The 18,337-nt window shown below is 42.2% G+C and overlaps 1 protein-coding gene across 1 annotated transcript in view; it reads right to left on the reverse strand.

Moving 5' to 3' along the window:
• Window positions 1-18,337, reverse strand: part of Sorl1 (sortilin related receptor 1) — a 159,199-nt gene that overhangs the window by 110,065 nt on the left and 30,797 nt on the right. Inside the window, exons 4-6 of the mRNA XM_076846252.2 lie at window positions 17,338-17,499; window positions 15,211-15,278; window positions 9,253-9,433 (exon numbers count right to left, since the gene is read on the reverse strand). Coding sequence (XP_076702367.1) covers window positions 9,253-9,433; window positions 15,211-15,278; window positions 17,338-17,499 — 411 coding nt within the window. The remainder of the gene's footprint in view (window positions 1-9,252; window positions 9,434-15,210; window positions 15,279-17,337; window positions 17,500-18,337) is intronic.

Raw genomic sequence — 18,337 nt, forward strand, 5'->3', positions numbered from 1 at the left:
CTTACCCCCGACACCCAGTGTCCCTTTCCTCATGGACAAGAAGTTCCCCTGATCGCTACCCAGAATAAAATACCACAGTTCTCTACTTTGTGTGCAGCTGGGCATGGTCATGTGACTAAGTACTGGTCACTAAGATGCAACTTGAAGGGCCATACTGCATCTCTAGGAAGGCTGTTGGAGAGGATTCATCATCTGGAAGAGGTACTACTTGGCTTTTTTATCCCTCCTTATTCTTCATAACTGATAAAAGCCCAGGGGATATCTTGAGGATGGAAATCATTACTCAGGATGGTGGAAAGGAAAGACAGAAGCCTGGGTTCCTGGGACACCAGCCCTAGCCTGCCTCCCCAAGCAGCACTAAAAACTGAACATAAGTTACTTTATTTCTAGTCTGTTATCAGTCACCAAACACAATTCCAAAGTCAGGCACGCAATCTAACTTTCACACACAAACTGAGTCTTGACATAAAAACCGTGGTACAACTTTTCCCATGAATAGTGTACCTTACTGCTCCATGACCACACTTTTTTCATTAAGGTGTATACCTTAGACATCTTTCCATTTAAGAGATACTCGGGGCATATTAGGTTATTTGCAGAAGCGCTCTTCAAAGAACACGCTCACATATTCTACCAGTTTTCGAACTGCACAATGCTATCTGCAGGATACATTCCTTGAAGAATACCTAGGTCAAAACTTTTTATTTTTGACAGGTATCACAAAATGGCCCTACTAAAAGGTTGTGCTGGTTAATATATCCACCAGCACACACCTCCATAAACAACTAGGAATTATTTGAATGTGTTTATCTAGGTCAATCTTACAGGGTCTGAGAACTTATAAGACTTTTTAATTTAATTAATTTTAAAAATGTTTTAATTAATAAATTTTAGTTTAGGTTCTGATGATTAAAAATAAATTAATACAAGTATCTGAATAACCTAAATTTATATTTAAGATTATATCACTAGCAAAAAGAACTAAGGATCAAGAAGAAGAAAAGAGAAAGTAAATAAATAACACATTCTTAACGATATGAAGGCCTAAGAATATTGCAGTGAGCTATTCAACCTAAAGAGTAAGCTGGGAAAACTGGTGAAAGAAATGAGGTGTCCCAAGGCATGTGGTGGCACAGGGACAACAGTTCCCAAGCACCTGAGCCCTGGCTTAGCATTTAGCTCCACATTCTCCTTTAAAGTTTCAGTGAAACCTCATAATTCACATGAATGTTGTTTATACTGAACATCATGAATAAAACATGGAAACCAGGCGTGGTGGTGGGACCTGTAGGTCTTCAGCTACAAGCTGACACAGGTGATCACTTGAGCCTAGGAGTTTAAGACCAGCCTGGGCAACATAGAGAGACTACATCTCAAAACATAATAAAAATAATAAAAACATGGATAAAATATAACATTTGGGATTTTCTTTAAAATATCCTAAAGAAAACAGTAAGAAGCAAGTAGACAGCTAAAGAGATTGGCTAGTATAGGTCATATTAGAACTGGATAAGGGCACATGGGTTGGTCATAACATTATTAACTGTTCTTTTGTCAGGCTTGGAAAGGGTCCATAATAAAGTTAGTTGAGCACAATGGCTCATACCTGTAATCCCAGCAACATGGGAGGCTGAGGCAGGAGGATCACAAGTTCAAGGCCAGCTTTGGCCATTTAGCATTTTGTTTTAAAGTCTGGGAAAATATATATATATATATATATGTATTTTTTTTTTTTAAAGTCTGGGAATATAGTTCAGTGGTACAGCACCCCAGGGGTTGATTCCCAGGTGATAAATGGAAGCATTTCTGAAATGGCAGACTAAAGAAACTAAAGACCTCTAAAATCGGCTCACCTGTAAATGCAGAAAAAAGCACTGCCAAAAATTCTCAGAATCAATTTTTTCAAGATTTCTGAAAATCAAATAAAGGTTTGCAAAAATCCAAGGAGCAGTTGTTCCACAATGCCTGAATCTTGGCAAGAATGGTCAACTTTGCCATGTTTTCACTTGCTCTGATCCCTTCCCCTCCTTCTAGCACCTCAGTTGCCTTGGAAACACACAGCCTCACAACCACAATGGCCATGGAAACCAGCAGCCTCACTACTGAAGCGAACACAACAGGTCTGCAGTTCCCCAAAACCCCATAGTTCCTAACTAAGCTGTCCCTGCTGCGCCTGTCTGATGACTCACAGGAAAGCCACTTCTCAGGCCTCATCTTTAATAACCTGACTCAGCTCAAGGTACAAACAGCCGTATAGCCAGGTTTCTATGGAAAACAGTGGCTCACGACTTCCAGGGGCAGCATTAGCCGCTGGGGCTAAACTGAGTTAAGCTTACAAGGAAAAACTGGGGAAGATAAGAAAAACTGTGTTTGATAAGCTCCCCAAGATTCCTGAGAATCTAAAAGGTCAAGCACATCAGAGCCACAAGTACCACTTAGGAAAGAACTGGAAAGGGTCTAACCTCTTACTTCCAGCTAGCATTGAAACTCTGCACAGGCAGCTCTGGGAACTGTCTGCCAAGCCATTGAAGACTTCCCCCAACACAAACCCAGAGGCCATAAAGAAAGGCTGAAAGACTTATTCATTCAAAACATTTAAGGAAATCTGACATATCATTAGCTGACTGCTAAACTACATTATCAGACACTTCAGTGGCTATATGTGATCAAGAATGTAGACTTTACAGAAGCAGAGCAGAAAACTCACTGAACAAAAAAACTATAACAACAAGCAGCAATAACAACAACAAAAAAAACAAAAAAAAACAAAAAAAAAACTACCCTGAACAGTGGGTATTTTGATATGAGAAGCATTTAAAATGGTCAATTTTTGACCAAAAAAATTACAAGGCAACCAAAGAAACAGCCAAGAGTAGCCCATTCACAAGAGAAAAGAGTAGTCAATAGAAACTATCCTTGAGAAAGCCTAGATATCAGACTTAGCAAACAAAACATTTTAATCAGCTACCATAAGTATGTTCAAAGAACTAAAGGACATTATGTATAAAGAATTCAAGGAAAGTATGGAAACAATGACTCATCAAATAGAGAATATTAATAAGTACATACAGCTATTTAAAAAGAAAACAAACTTTGGAGTTGAAAAGGATAACTCAAAAAAATTTTCACTAATGGGGTTCAACAACATATCTGAACTGGCAGGAAAGCAAACAGCACTGACTTTAAGAACTGTCAATTGTGATGATTCATTCATCAGAGGAGAGGAGAGAAAAAAAATAGTTTTAAAAATGAACAGAGCCTAGGAGATCTCCTTAAGAAAATAATCATTTATAATGGAGTCAAAATAATGAAATCCTTGGGAAAAAATTATAACAGAAGTCCAAGGCTCCTATACTGAAAACTTAGAAAATACAGTTGAAAGGAATTAAAGATCAAACAAATGGAAAGGTACCCTTTGTTCTTGCATTAGAAAACAGTATTATTAAGAATAGCAATACTCTCCAAATTGATCTACAGAATCAGCGCACTGCCTGTCAAAATCCCATCTGCTTTTCTTTGCAAAAATTGACAAGCTGATCTTAAAATACTATGGAAACACAAGAAACCCAGAATAGCCAGTGCAAACTCAAGAAAGAACAAAGTCGAAGGCTCACAGCCTCCACATTTGAAACTTACAGACCTACAGAAATCAAGGCAGTGTAATGCTGGCATAAGGACAGCATTAGCAGTTCAGAAATAAATCCAATTAATTTTCAAGAAAGAGGCCAAGACAGTTTCAAGGGAACAGTATAGCCTTTTAAACAATTGGTGCTGGGACAATTAGTTATTCACATGTTAAAAAAATGATGAGCACCTACTTCACACTATATAGAAAGTTAATTAAAAATAAATTATAGACATCTACAGGGGCTAAAATATAAACATCTTAAAGGAACTCTCCATGACTTTGGATTAGGTAATAGTTTATCAGATAAAACATCAATAGCACAACAAATGTTAAAAAATTGGGCTTTAACAAAATTAAGAATTTCTGTGCTGGAAAGGAAACTATCACAAAAAAGTGAAAAGACAACTCGTAGAGTGACAGAAAATATTAGCAAACCGTGTACTTATATGTAAAATAAAGAAATAACTCAACAATAAAAAGACAAGAAACTCAATTTAAAAATACACAAGGGTTTTGAACAGACATTTGTCCAAGGAACATACATATATGGCCGAAAGGAAAATGAAAAATATGCTTAATGTGATTAGCCATCTGGAATTGTAAATGAAAACTATAATGAGATACTGCTTCACCTTTACTAGGATGGCCGTGATCAAAAAGGCAGACAATAACAAGTGTTGGCAAGGATGTGGAGAAACTGGAACCCTCTCCATTGCTGGTGGGAATGTAAAATGGTGTGATCACTTCGGCGTACAGTTTCGTTTCTCATGAAGTTAAAGAGAATTACCATATAACCCAAGGATTCCGCTTGCTAGATACATGTCCAGTAGAACAAAAATATAACCCCACACAAACTGCACATAAATGTTCCCAGCAATACCACTCACAACAGCCCCAAATTAGAAACAACCCAAATGGTTACCAATTCATGTATGGATAAATAAAATGTGTTATACCATTCAGTTTCTTATAATGATTGAAGTAACTGGGTGTGGTGGCACATACTTGTAATCCCAGCATTTCAGGAGGCTGAGGCAGAAGAATCTCAAGTTCAAGGTCAGCCTCAGCAACTTAGTGAGACCCTCAGCAACTTGGTGAGACCTACCTCAAAATAAAAAATTAAAAGGGGTGGGGATGTATCTCAGTGGACGCTAGGGTTCAATCCCTAGAACAACAACAACAAAGATTAAAGTGGTCTATGCTACAACATGGATGAAAGAAACTAGTCACCAAAACTTCACAAATGGCAAATCTACAGATAGAAAATAAATTAGTGGTTGTCAATGGCTGGGAGATATTACAGGGTATGGAGTTTATTTTGGAGGTGATAAAAATACTTAGAATTAGTAGTAATAATCATTGTCCAATCTTATAAATTAACTGAAAATCATTCAACTTTAACCTTAAAAAGGCAGAATTTTATGATATATAAATTATATCTCAATACAGGTGATATAACAAATTGATATTAATTTCAAATGTATTGCTATTACAGTTTTATTTTTAATCTCTTTGGATTTAACTATCATATAAGACAATTAAAAGAGCTATATGCATTAGATGCTCATACCTGGCTTTACAGGTGTATATATTTAAATAATATCACAATTCAAATAATATGTCAATACTTAATTTTGGTCCAGTATCTTAAAACTCATACTCCGTTTTGATCAGCAAACTAATCGGGAAGATCAGAACCCTAAGGCAGTTACTAAACTTTTCTGTTATCTCTGATCAACATTAGAGACTTTAAATTAGAATAAGGGTTAGAAATGAGTTTCAACAGTAACAATAGTGGTTGGCTAGCCAGAATCATGAAAATACAAATGGATTCTCAATTGGGAGATCAGTGGCATCTAAGATATTTGAATGGCCTTAATATTCTAAAGACACCACCCTGACATTATCAGGCATGACAATTCAAGGCGTGCAACAGGAACTGTATCTGTATGATGTTTGTCAAGATCTTGGATTCTGGTTGCCTGATGCCTGCTGAAAGGGTAACCGACAACAGGTGTTAGCAGACTGTATCTCTAAAGGTCCAGTAGTAGATAATTTAGGCTTTGTGGGTCATATTGCCTGTTCAGTTCTGTCACTGGGGCGTGAAAGCAGCCAGGGACCACACATAAGCAAATAAATATGGCTAGGTTCCAATAAAACTTTATTAACAAAAGTAGGTGGTAGGCCATCACTGGTCAGTGACTGCTCTAGAACACAGAGCCTGCATCATGTAAGGTATGAGGCTACATCACCTAAAAGGACAGGAGACGTCAACAAACCCACAGGTCATGTCCTTGTTAACTGATACACATCTGTGCAATTAATGCCCAAGTCTGGCTTGCTCCATCATCCAATCATAAGATTGCAAAGTAGCAGCTAATCCTCACCCATCTCAACCTCTTGGGCAACTACCATTACCTACCAGAAAGAACCTAACAGTTGTTTATTATCAAATTAACAGATCACAAAGTTACCTCATTGTTTCTTTAATGGCCCTATCATTTTGATGGAATAAAAATCAAACTTGGGATAAGAAAATTAGAGGGCATCAGATAAAAAGCATATGTAAAGACAGAGCAGGGAAACAGAGCACCAGGAGATTCTAAGACCTGGGCACCAGACCCAGTTTCCAGAGCCCAGGTGGCTGTCTCCAGGTGGACTTAAAAAGTAACTTGAAAAGGATATAATTCATGGCACTGGAGGGAAGCAGCTATCTATTGTGACTAACCCCAAACCAACCATCTGAGATTGTAAAATTAGTTCCTTGATTTTCCAAATTTGATTTGAATCTGTTTAACGTTCCCCAGTAGAAATTCCCTGAACCCACAGAGCCTTGGAGGTAAGCAGACCCTAGATAAAGTTCCACTTGGAAGCTTCAGCACTCCTTTGGGAGAGTTAACCCACCGAGGCCAGCTCTGTTTATCCTTGTGCTTTAGCAGTCCACTAGAAAACTCCATTTCATTGCCCACTGCCAGTTGTTTCTTCTCCCATCAATTCATCCTTTGAGAAATGTTCTGTTGGCATTATAATTGACTATTGTGTGAACTTTCTATTTACAGAAGGCCTCAGGACAGAGTGTCTCAAACTTTGGTGACTCAAACTTTGGGATACTTGGGGGGAAAGTGCATGTGGGCCCTGCAATCTGCATTTGTAACAACCGTCCCTGTGTGATGCTGCTGCAGGTGCTCTAAGAAACACTTGCCCTTAGTGGCCTAGCATATCATACTCAAGCTACACTACTGCCCTCGGAACCTGGAGGCCTGTCCACATCCAGGAGGGAGAGGCCAACACATTACAACCACTTTGCTATCAGCAGTAGATAAATAAACCATATAGAATTGACAACAGACTTTCAAGTACCAGTAACATAATACCACCCACCAAAGTAAAAACAAAAATCTACCAGTCTATGCTTTTTAATTTAGGTGGACAAGGTGGCCTTCATTCCATTCTACTGCAAATCTGCTGTGTACTAAGTGTTGTGCAAGACATTGGGCACTGTATCAGAGATGATCAGAACAGCAAAATAGACAAGACCCCTGATTTTACCTGTGACCAGGAGCAATAAAACCTCGCCACAGATACTCTATAAGTCAGTTAGATCCGCGGAACAGACATAGATGTTAGATTGGAATGGAAGACACAAAAGGCTCCAAAAGAGATTTAACTTAAACCCTTAGGTGTGAGATCAGGAAATAACAGGGTGACAGAAATGCACAACAGCTCTTCTGCCCAGGCCTAACCCAGGCGAAAAGGAAGACAAACCAGGGGATCACAGGGTGCTATGTTTTAGGATTAAGAAATTAAACCATATAATAACTCCAGGTTCAAAGAACTCACACAGAAAGGCCCATGACCACTGGAGACCGCATTTTAGATGGTACTGGAACTCAGGACTGCCCAAGGAGGTCTCAAGGCCCAATGGTTGGACCTGTTTTCCACCTGATAATGCCCATCAGCTATCCCTGCACAAGGCAATTCAAGCTTCTTATGTTCTTGGGCTGCTGTGTGTTTGTGTGTGTGCGTGTGTGTGTGTGTGTGTGTGTGTGTGTGCGGACACACCCACCCACGAGAGAGACAAGAGAAATGAAGAGAAGCAGACAGGGCAGGAAGGGAGTGATGCAATGTCTATTGGTCAATGCAAACAGTCTAAAAGAAGAAAAATTGTCAGTTTATTCTTTTTTTTTTGTCAAGGTGTTTATTATAAATGTTTCATTGTTATATAAGGCATACATTTTTGACAAAATCTGTTCAATGTTCACTACTGGTATGAGTTTTCAGGTGTTCAATGAATTTAAAATTTGAATATGTTTTGGAAATATTAGTTAACTTTTTAGAGTTTCTGGACACAATGAATTCTCCAAAAATCAGCAGTGTTTAAGAAACATGTGGCTATAATTTTTTTTTTTCATTTGTATTTTCTCTAACCAGTATGTATCCACAGGTGTTGAGTATTGGTGAATAAATTTTGGAGGCATTGTCACATTGTCAATTTTCACATTTCAAAACTTTCTCTAAGCGTTGGTAGGCAAGCACTGAGCTACAACCCTAGCCCTAATTCAGTGGTTTCAAAAAAATGTTTTTCAGGGGACGTAGTGGGGTACGCCTCCTGCCTTTAGCATCCATACCTTCTCTTACTATCCTTGCCTTCCTCCCTGCTTTCTTGCTGGGGAGGCCCCCTCTCTACCACATCGATCCTACCAAGAGGGTTGACCTTGGTAGGATCTTTGAAACCATACCACTTCTGCATGGCCTGCTACTAATTACAGAAATAAATGAGAACCTGGAGGAAAGCATTACATCTGATTTCAGTCCCTAAGGTCAACAGTGACAGAAAGCAGGGCAACGTCCCAGGTACCAGAGGGCTTCAACAGAGCCTGACTCAGAGAAAAAATGGTTGCTATTAAGAAAGCAAGCCTACAGCGCCCAGGCTGGTGGCCCAACGTACTCTTGGCAGAGTCTGGTTTTTTCCTTTACACCAGGGCAATAAAAGAGTGAACTTGATATAGTTGCACAGCAAGTCCTGTTAAATAATCAACTCTGCTTTTAAATGAGCAAGCCCTCCATTTCAGCATCTGGCTCCAACACATCAAATCAAGGGGAAGATTTTCCCAAAGGCTGAGAGTTAAGCTACTTACTGACAGCTGGAAGCTTAATTACTGCTTTTCTTTGAGCATTAACTCCCACTAGCCAATGACTACACATCCTATTAGCCATGTAAATGAACGTGTCGAAAAAAATCACTAAGAAATTGGTCTGAATTTGAAGGAAATAAGGCAGTGGGATTAAGAGAAAAAAAGCCACTGAGCTCCACCCCTCCTTTCTGTGTTCTTTTCACTGGGATTTCAAAACATGTCTTTGTCAAGGAGGCTTGGCTACCAGGAGAGGACCAAATTCCTAAAGCCTGGAGACACTTGGAGTGCTTGTCTTCGACTCCACTCCTCAGACCTCCCAGCACCTCCAAGCCCTTTGGAGACGTTCATCAATGTCCACAGTCCTTCAGCCAAGCTACCCAAAGCATGTGAGCCAATCTCTGCTCATGCAAACTCACCTATTTGCCTACAGAATTCCAAACCTCGCTAAGGAAATTTAAAAGGAGTTTATTCTGAAGGCATTCAACTTACCGCCACCTTTGTAGCAAACATGTACTTGTCCCGAAGCTGAAAGTCTCTCACTTCCTCAAGGATCACTTCCTGGTTTTCCCGGGACTGAAAGAAGTCTGTACTTCGAAAAACTGTGGAGTAACCAGAGGGTTCATGTCGTTCCACGTAGATGGTGTTTGGCTTGTCATAGGGGTCGATTCCCCTGAGGGGAAAAAGGTGTTATCATTTTCATATTTAATCATGGAAGGCATGGAGGTTTTGCCATGCAATCAACTAGAATCTAGGGCTACCATTTGTTGCTTGCTCTCTGTGCCTCTAACATATCCCTTTGTTCCTTGGCTCGGCATAGAGGGAGAGGACTTGCCATCTGCAAAGTGTTCTGTGCCGCTACCATTGTTTCCAAAGCATCGTGGGTTTAGTTAGCTCAAGGCAAGCTCTCACCCTGCTCATGAAAAGCAAAAAGAAGGAAAAGCATAAGGTGGAGTATTTCAGAATAAACAAACTATGGATTGCCTGAGGTTGTCAGCAAGTTTCTAGCCTCAAGTTAAGAACCTCTGAGGAATGAAGGAGAGTTTTCCCAAGATGCTACATCCTCAGAAGATGCAGCATTAGAGGAAACCACATTAGCAGTCTCTGAACCTGCTCTGTCCCATGGTCCTTGTCCTTTCTGCTCCCCACTGACGTCACTGATTCACACCATCTGGAGTCATCCTACCAGTGCATTTCAACTCCAGCAAGGTGCCTTTGCAAGCCTTCTCTCATACACACTGATATCCTTGATGTCCTTCAAAGGGGAGGCCTCTGTGCTTCTGCAAACACAACACCCTGTGCAGAAGTACCCTCAGCATACACTCTAATCCCCCCACTAAATCCTACTCTCCTCCAAGATCAAGTTCAAAGCTCCTTCTTCCCAGAATCTTTCTCCTACTGCTCCCTTCTCTTCTCCCAACACGAGCAACACATTCAATTTCAAGCTTCTTATGTCCGTTTTAACTCTAACAAAGGTGTAAAACCACTCAGGTTGGGTGAATTTTGGAATGGATCTCATTACTTCATACAGAGCTCCAAACACAATGGAGTACATGTGTTGTCCAAGCTTCCCAGAGGAAGCACAGATGCCCTCAAAGGTCCTTTCTCAGATTGCCTTTCAGCCTACTAGGCTCCCAGCTGAACTCACACTTGCTGCACTGGATCCATTGTCCATAATGACAGATTCTACTGCAGAATGATAAGGTCAGACTACACTGGAAAGCAGCTCTGAACAAGTATCCCCGAAAAGAGGCCCCATGGGGCAGCTGGGAAGGGAATTGACCCGCCCACGTTTCCTAACATTCACAAAGACACCAACACCAGGCGGACCACTTAGCAAATGAGAAAAAGGGCTGAAAAGTAAGGAAGAGAGCTTCATGAAGAGCTTTCAGGGTGATGACTTGAGGAGAGGCAGCGGTAACAGTCTTGATCTGGCTCCATATGGGCAATGGTGCTCAGAATAATGGAGGCAATCATTTCGAGTTCCTTCACAGATGGGGTGTTGAGAACATTAACCACATTAAAAAAAAAAAAAAAAAGCAAGAGGAGAAAGATAAGAAATAGAAAAAGAGCCTCTTTTTACATTGGGGGGAGGACTTGACTTTTACCCTACAATCTGGACTCTGAGCAGAGGTGGAGAAACCAGCAGCCTGGGTCCTAACGTGGGAGAAATCTATTCTTCATTATCAGATGCTCAGTGTGGGTGGGTGGTGGCATGTTCTCTTCTCTTCCACAATTAGAAGTACTGATTAAAGTACTTCCTCTAGCCTAGAGGATATGCAAATTAAAATGAGGCTGCTGGGGGTTTTTAAAAGGCAGAGAGGAAGGAACCTTTCTTGAGGTATTTTGAGATGAGTTCTGTATTATTCCCTGCCTAGCTGAGAGAAGGCCCACATGTAGAAATAGAAAGAACTGGGACACTCATCCCATATTTGGACCTCCCATTTCTGGAAGTTGCTCCACCTACATACAAGTTCCTGTTCTTTGCCATTACCTTGTCTTCCAATTTCTTAGGCTCATTCATAGTTGCTTCCTGTTCTCCTTGCCTCCAATTCAGAAATTCCAGTCCCAGCGCCATCTGTGAGCACTATCCTAAGTCTCACTCCAATCCCTCAAGGGTGCCGCGCCTCTGCGCATCACATTCAATTTCAAGCTTCTTGTGTCCGTTTTAACTCTGACAAAGGTATAAAACCTCTCAGGTTGGGTGAATTTTGGAAGGGATCTCATGACTTCATACAGAGTTTCAAACACAATGTTGGGAGAAGAGAAGGGCATCCTGGAGTCCCTTCCTTATGAGTGTCTTGCTGTCTTATGCTGCCCAACTCCAGCTCTGCACAACATAACCATTGGCATGTCTCACTCCTTCTGCTCCCAGGCTGCCAAGCACGGCTGAATAAACGTAATAATACTGAGAGGTCAGATTACACTCACTTATTATGGTTCCAAGGAGGATGTCCCTCAAATAGAACCTGAAATCCCAATGCCAGACATGTAGATAGACCAGTTCCTTCTAAGATACCTGCATGTTTGCAGAAGGTACAATACAACAAATTCCTAAACTTGAATTTATTTAGTGGTCCTGCTAATTAATTAATTCCATTAGTTCCATAAACCAATAAAAGATCAATTTGTTCCCTTAAAGTTAAAAGCAAATGAAAGTTATAATGGTATTCCTTAGGTAAAGACTGCTCTTGGATGATACTTCAGTTTCATTTCTTTAAGATCCCCAACCTCTGCTCAGGAAACTGGGATCAGAAACAGCTTCCCTCTATGAAGGAAGTGCACAGGAGTCAGAAGGTGGCTCCTCCCTGTACCAGCTTCATCTCCACCATTCTCAAGTACTAAGAAAGTAATATCAAGACACTCAGCTTTAAACCCAGGTTTAAATGAAGAACAGCCATGTATCTATATCATGTTGGGCCATTTAATGAGAACTAAAACTACACATAAATGTTGAAAGACAAATGACAAACTGCCAAATATAAATGTGCACACACACAACCTCCCATATCACAACCAAAGGGCTAACCTCAAAGGTATAAAAAGCTTCTGGAAATCAATAACGAAAAGACTAACAATCAGATAGAAATAAGAGCAAAGGGCATGAACAGGCAAGTCACACACACAAAAAAATGATCCTTAAGGCCAAGTAAAAGATGTTCAAACTTATTCATAATGAGAAATGCAAATTAAAGCTACAATGAGAAAACTAATTCTTACCTAAAGCATTAGCTGTGAAGAAAGACACTGTTCTAAGTTGCTAAGCATAAATTTGATACTTTCCATTAAAAAACCAGCAATGTCTCCCAAAGTCACAATTTGGGGGGAATTTATCAGTGCATAAAACTAACAAAAATCCTTGCCCTTGGGCGGCTTTTGTTCTACGAAAGATAATTAATATGCATAATAATTGTACATCAGAACACTATAGAGTGCTATATAAAAATGAATATAATATAGTAGGTTGGAAATAGGGTAATAGTTGCAATTTTAAATAGGATCCCCAGAAATGCAAAACTACTCTGAAAAATCACATCACACACATCGGAATGGCTATTATCAAAAAGACAAAGGATAGAAAAGTGTTGAGGATAGTGTGGAGAAAAGGAAACCTGGAACTCTGTCTATGGGACACCTACTGGTGCCGTCATTGTGGAAACCGTAAGAAGGATCCTAAGAAATTAAAAAACAGAACTACAATATGAGTCAGCACTCTCTCTTCTGAGTATGTAACCCAAAGGAAATAAAAGCACCACCTCATAAAGCTATCTGGAGCCCCATGTTTATTGCAGTATTATTCACAACAGCCAAGATACGAAAACAACCCGTGTGTTCTGACAGAAAAGAGAAATAAGAAACTGACATACAGACCCAATGGAATAGTATTCAACCTTTGTAAAGGAGGAGACGTGTATTATGTGGATGGACCCAGAAGACATTACGCCAAGTGGAAATAACCAGACAGAAAAATATTGCATGATCTCACTTATAGATAAAATGAAGAGAAGACAAATATGGGGGTGGAGAGAACCTAGGTCAAAGGATACAAAGAGCCAGGTGTGCAGAATGAACAAATTCAGAGACCTAATGTACAGCACGAGGGCTATACTTGAAAATACTCTTATTACATTTGGGATTTTCACTAATAGATTTTAGCAGCTCTTCTCTCTCTCTCTCTCTCTCTCTCTCTCTCTCTCTCTCTCTCTCTCTCACACACACACACACACACACACACACACACACACACACACACACCCCAGGATAACTATGTTAATTCGCTTCACTATAGTAACCATCTCACTATGCCTGTCTCATAGCATCCTATTGCATACTTTAAATACACACAGTAAAATTTATTTTAAGTAAACAAATCAACACATAAGATCCTGTGGGGAGGCCTCATTTTAAAAGGAGTTGTTTGAGCAGGTACCTAATGAAGCAGGGAATAAGCAGCACTGCAGGCAGAGAAAACAGCAATGCAACTGTAGGCAGAGAGAACACATCCTGCGGTAGAAATGCACAGGAGAAATGACAGTTCAGTGCACCAAAGGGATTCACAGAGGAGCAACAAGTTGGTGTGACCTGTTCTGAGCAGGACAGATCTGCTGTGTACTGAGAACTGACTGCAGGACTGACTGGGCGACAGTGGCCGCAGAGCACAGGAGCAGCTGAGCAATCAACCTGGGACATATGCTGAGGGTGGGGCCCACAGCACTCGTGACAGTGGAGCCAGGGAGGACTCCACACTCCTTGCCCTGACCAGCTGGAAACTGACACAGGGAGGGAGGCGACGGGCTGGCTCAGGGTGGTAAAGCCAAGGGTCAGTCTGGGAGGCCTTAAGTTTTCTAGTCACCCATGTGAACAGGGCGGAAGAGCAATTCAGATACACTCCCCAACCCCACAATCCTGCCCCTGGAAAGCTGTCTCACATGTGCACTGCACACACACAAACTCATGTTCAAGATCATACACTGAATCACTGCCATGGCACAAGGGCAGAGGCAAGCATGACCAGAAATGACTGTCCTTCCTGAAGCACAGCCTATTTTACGCCAAGTGGAAATAACCAGACAGAAACATATTGCATGATCAGCCTCAATAACCTCCAAAGCACCCCACTGTACCCAGAACTCAGTCAAATCCCTTTCTCAAGCACTGCAGATTTGGATACCAATTCCCCTTTCCAAACTTCCCCAATACCCAGTCCAAATAGAAGAGCCAGTGTTCTGCACCCGAGTACCATGGCCTCACATCTGCCCATGCCACCCTGCTCCTGTCTGAAATTCCTTCCTCCACTCCTGCCATGCTACCCTCTACCTGTTGTGCATCCTGGATGGAGGGCAACTACCTTTATGAAGCCATCCGTGGGCCTCCCTTCTGGAAGGCACGATCCCTCTATGGCTTCTCTTTCTATCTGGTACTTCTGTGCTTCTTTCATAATTCAAGTCATATACCTGAAATATGTCTTTTCTTACCTCCTAAACTATATTCTCCTTAATAACCATATCCATACATTATTCAACTTCCTATACCCTAAAGTATCTAGGTTTTATATTTAGCAGAGAGTTTTTTTAAAAAAAAAAAAATGTTATAAGTGAACAAATGCCTGAATTTTATAGAGAGGAAAATCCCCACTCCTGAGACGATGCTCTAAAAATGAAGGTCTTTAAGAGCTCTACGACATGACGCGCAAGAGCCTCAAGCTTCCCCTGAGTCCCCAGAGGGGATGAAAAATGCAAGAGCTCTCCCCTTCCTCTCAGGAGCGACTTTCCTTCCTCATCCCCACTAGTGAGTTCATTACACTTGCAGCGCTAATTCTTGGGCCTGGAAATTTTATTCCTTGAGCTCAACGCCTCACACTACAGGTGAGGGTAAAAGGTCTATCACGAGGTAGCCGGAAGTGCAATAAGGATGTGTGGAAGTCAGGACTTCTGAGAGGACACAACTTACCAAGAGAAGGACTTCACATGTTCCTGAATCATGATCCAGGTCTGGCCAAAATCGTCAGACTTCCACAGCTGCAAAGACCAAAATGACAAGAGGCCATGAGATGAGAACTGCATACAACCTGAACAGAACCACTGGGCAAAGCCCACTAAAACCCCACCTCAACAGCACACAGTCTGCAAGGTCACTCCAAAGCCAACAGACAGAGAGGGAAGGACAGATGTGCACCTTTGCACTCTTCATTGGTAGGCACTGGAAGAAAAAAAATGAATGTGTCTTGCCTTCCATTTATGGATCACCAGAAACTTATTCCACTCAAGACCAGCCCACAGTTAATGGTACTTCTTGACCAGGAAATAGTGTCCTTAAACAGTTTGTAATGCCAAACTGGGGATGTGGCTCAGACGTAGACCACTTGTCTGGCATGTGCAAACATTTTCCCCAACACTGTGACGGGGGGTGGGGGGAAAGAAAGAAAGGAACTTGTAATGGGTAGCAGCATTATTTACAATATCCAAAATATAGAAGCAATGCAAGTGTTCATCAAGGGACAAACAGGGGAGCAAACTGTGGTATATCCATACAATGGGCTATCACTCAGCCTTGAAAAGGAATATAGATAAACCTTGAGGATCATATGCTTAGTGAGATAAGCCAGTCACAAAAAGACAAACTGGGTATGATTCCACTTATGTGAGGTACCTAGAATTGTCAAAAACAGAGACAGAAAGTAGAATGGTGGTTGCCAGGGGCTCAGGAGAGAGAGGGCTAGGGAATCAATGTTTAATGGAGACAGAGTTCCAGCTCACAAGATAAAAAGAATTCTGTACATGGATGGTGGCAACACTGTCCAACAATATGAATATACTTAATATCAATTAACAGAAAATAGGATTAAGATAGTAAAATATATGTTACATGTATTTTACCTCAATTTAAGGGGGGGAAAAAAAGAAAGAAAAAAGAAAACCTCTGGGCTAGGGAGGTAGCTAGGGGGTAGAGTCTTGCCTGGTATGCACAAGGCCCTGGCACCAGAAATAAAAACCCTAAATGAGCCTTGGTCATCAAAATCAAAGCTGACAGCAGGCGACACCAGCCAAGTACAGAAAACCAAAAGGAATCCACTGAACACATAGACAAGGCCTGTGTCTTTGCCAAAGTCCCTTGACTTCTACTAATGTGACCCAAGGGTTCCTCTGGCCCCAGCAAATGTGTATTAGGAACCATGAGACCAAAAACAACAATAATCCACCTCCACTGGTAAACTGACCCAGCCCATGTAGGCTTGGGTTACTCCTAAAGGCAAGCAAAGGCAAACAGATCTGTGTTTTGGTTAAACAGTCCACAAAGCAAAAGGAATGTTCCAAGTTTCTTCTGAACAAAAACATTCGAGGCTCCTCATCAGTCCCCTCATACAAGCTCTACAGGTTTCAGAGTTTCATGCCTGACCAACAGTCTTGACTTGGCAAGCTTCGCCTTGAGGTCTAACTCTACTCAGCCTCTCTTCTTACCTGCTAGCTTTCCTTCAAAAACCTAGAGGCCAAGAGGAAAATATACACATTTATGTTCTACCCATGTGCCTGCCCACAACACAAAGGAAGAATATCAAAGTTAAAGGTGACTTCAAACAGGTGGCAGGCAAAAGCAGTGTATTTAAGGTGGAGCTCGGGGTGGGGCTTAGGGTCGGAGCCCTGGCCTAGCATGCGCCAGGCCCTGGGTCTGATCCTCAGCTCTGGAAAACCTGAACAAACAAATGAGGTAGAGGATGAAAGAAATGTGACAAGAGGTCCCAGGGGGCTTAGACTCCACACCTCTCCAGGCAGCCCTCTCTGATTAAATTCCAGGGCCTCGATTTACCCAGAGGGCTAACAAAGGGGCATGGTGTCTAAGTCCCAGGGCCTGCCAAGGGCTGGGTGCCAAGTGCTGGGTGCCAAGTGCTGGAGGAGAGTGCCCGGGGGTATCCCTTTCCTGAGCTGTGGGAAGTGAAACAGTAGCTCCAAAGGCTAAGCCTCAGAGAGGAGGAGGGAGGGGCAGGAGGCGAGGTCACTCAAAGGACACACCATCCACCCAGGCCCAGGAGAAAATCCCAGGAACCCCAGACGACTGAGCTCCCTCCGGAAGCTGTCTTACCTGCTTGTTGGGGTGAGACCTGTCGAAGCCCAGGAGGAGGTTGGAGGCCTTACTGTGGAGGAGGAGATCAGCTGCCCGGAATGGGATAGAAAAGCCATGGATAGTGTTGCAGAAGTCAAATGTGATCCAGAGGTACTGGGCATAAGCATCTGCAAAGATGTACTGCAAGAGAAAACAGGTACTCAGAGCAGCACCCAGCCAGAGCCGCCCAGCGCCTCCCCAACCCCTGTGCTGACACATGCAGGTCACGGGGCACTGGCTTTCACATCTCCCCACCTCCCAGCCTCTCCTGGCAATGAAAGAATGCTGTCCACCCCAGGGCAGACTCAGTGGAGGAGGGTGGTGGTGGGCCGGGGGAAGCCACAGGGAGCTCATTTAACCAGGTAACGAAGCTGAGCGAGCCTTTCCTGGCAGGTCACTCGGTCACAATCAGAGGGTCACTATCTGTGGGCTGAACACAAATGAGACTGCTGTCTCTCCCTGCATGCTCTGAGCACCTATGGGATATGTCTTTCCCAGAAAATCACTAAGATCACATCCTTCTAAGAAGAGAAGCTGCCCCTTCTTGTTACTATACCAGGTGACCGGGCAGCTCTGAGGATCAGGGCAGGAAGTGGCTCTGATGAGCAGGACCTTGCCTTATTTTGCTTCTGTGACTTTGAGCAAGTTTGTGCGGAGAGCGGATGCAGCCTCAGAGCTGTCTGGGGGGGGCAGGATGAGACAAAGTCAATTCACAGGTGTACTGGGGACCCACCATGGACTAGAGGATGGGGTACCACATGAAAAGCCCGGATCCTTTCCTTCCTCACTGCAACCTAGTAGACACAAGCCAGTTCACATAATTCAAGATTAAAAGAGAAACCAAAGGCAGGGTCCTAGAAGAACCTAGGCACGTTGGAAATGACTCCACAGAAGAGGTGACAAGGTGAGACTTCCACAGGGAAGGAACTTCCATGTCCGACGCAGTTTACGTCTGGGCACAAAGGAGGGGGAAAAACTA

This window comes from Callospermophilus lateralis, chromosome 2 (assembly GCF_048772815.1).
Source record: "Callospermophilus lateralis isolate mCalLat2 chromosome 2, mCalLat2.hap1, whole genome shotgun sequence".
Taxonomy (NCBI): domain Eukaryota; kingdom Metazoa; phylum Chordata; class Mammalia; order Rodentia; family Sciuridae; genus Callospermophilus; species Callospermophilus lateralis.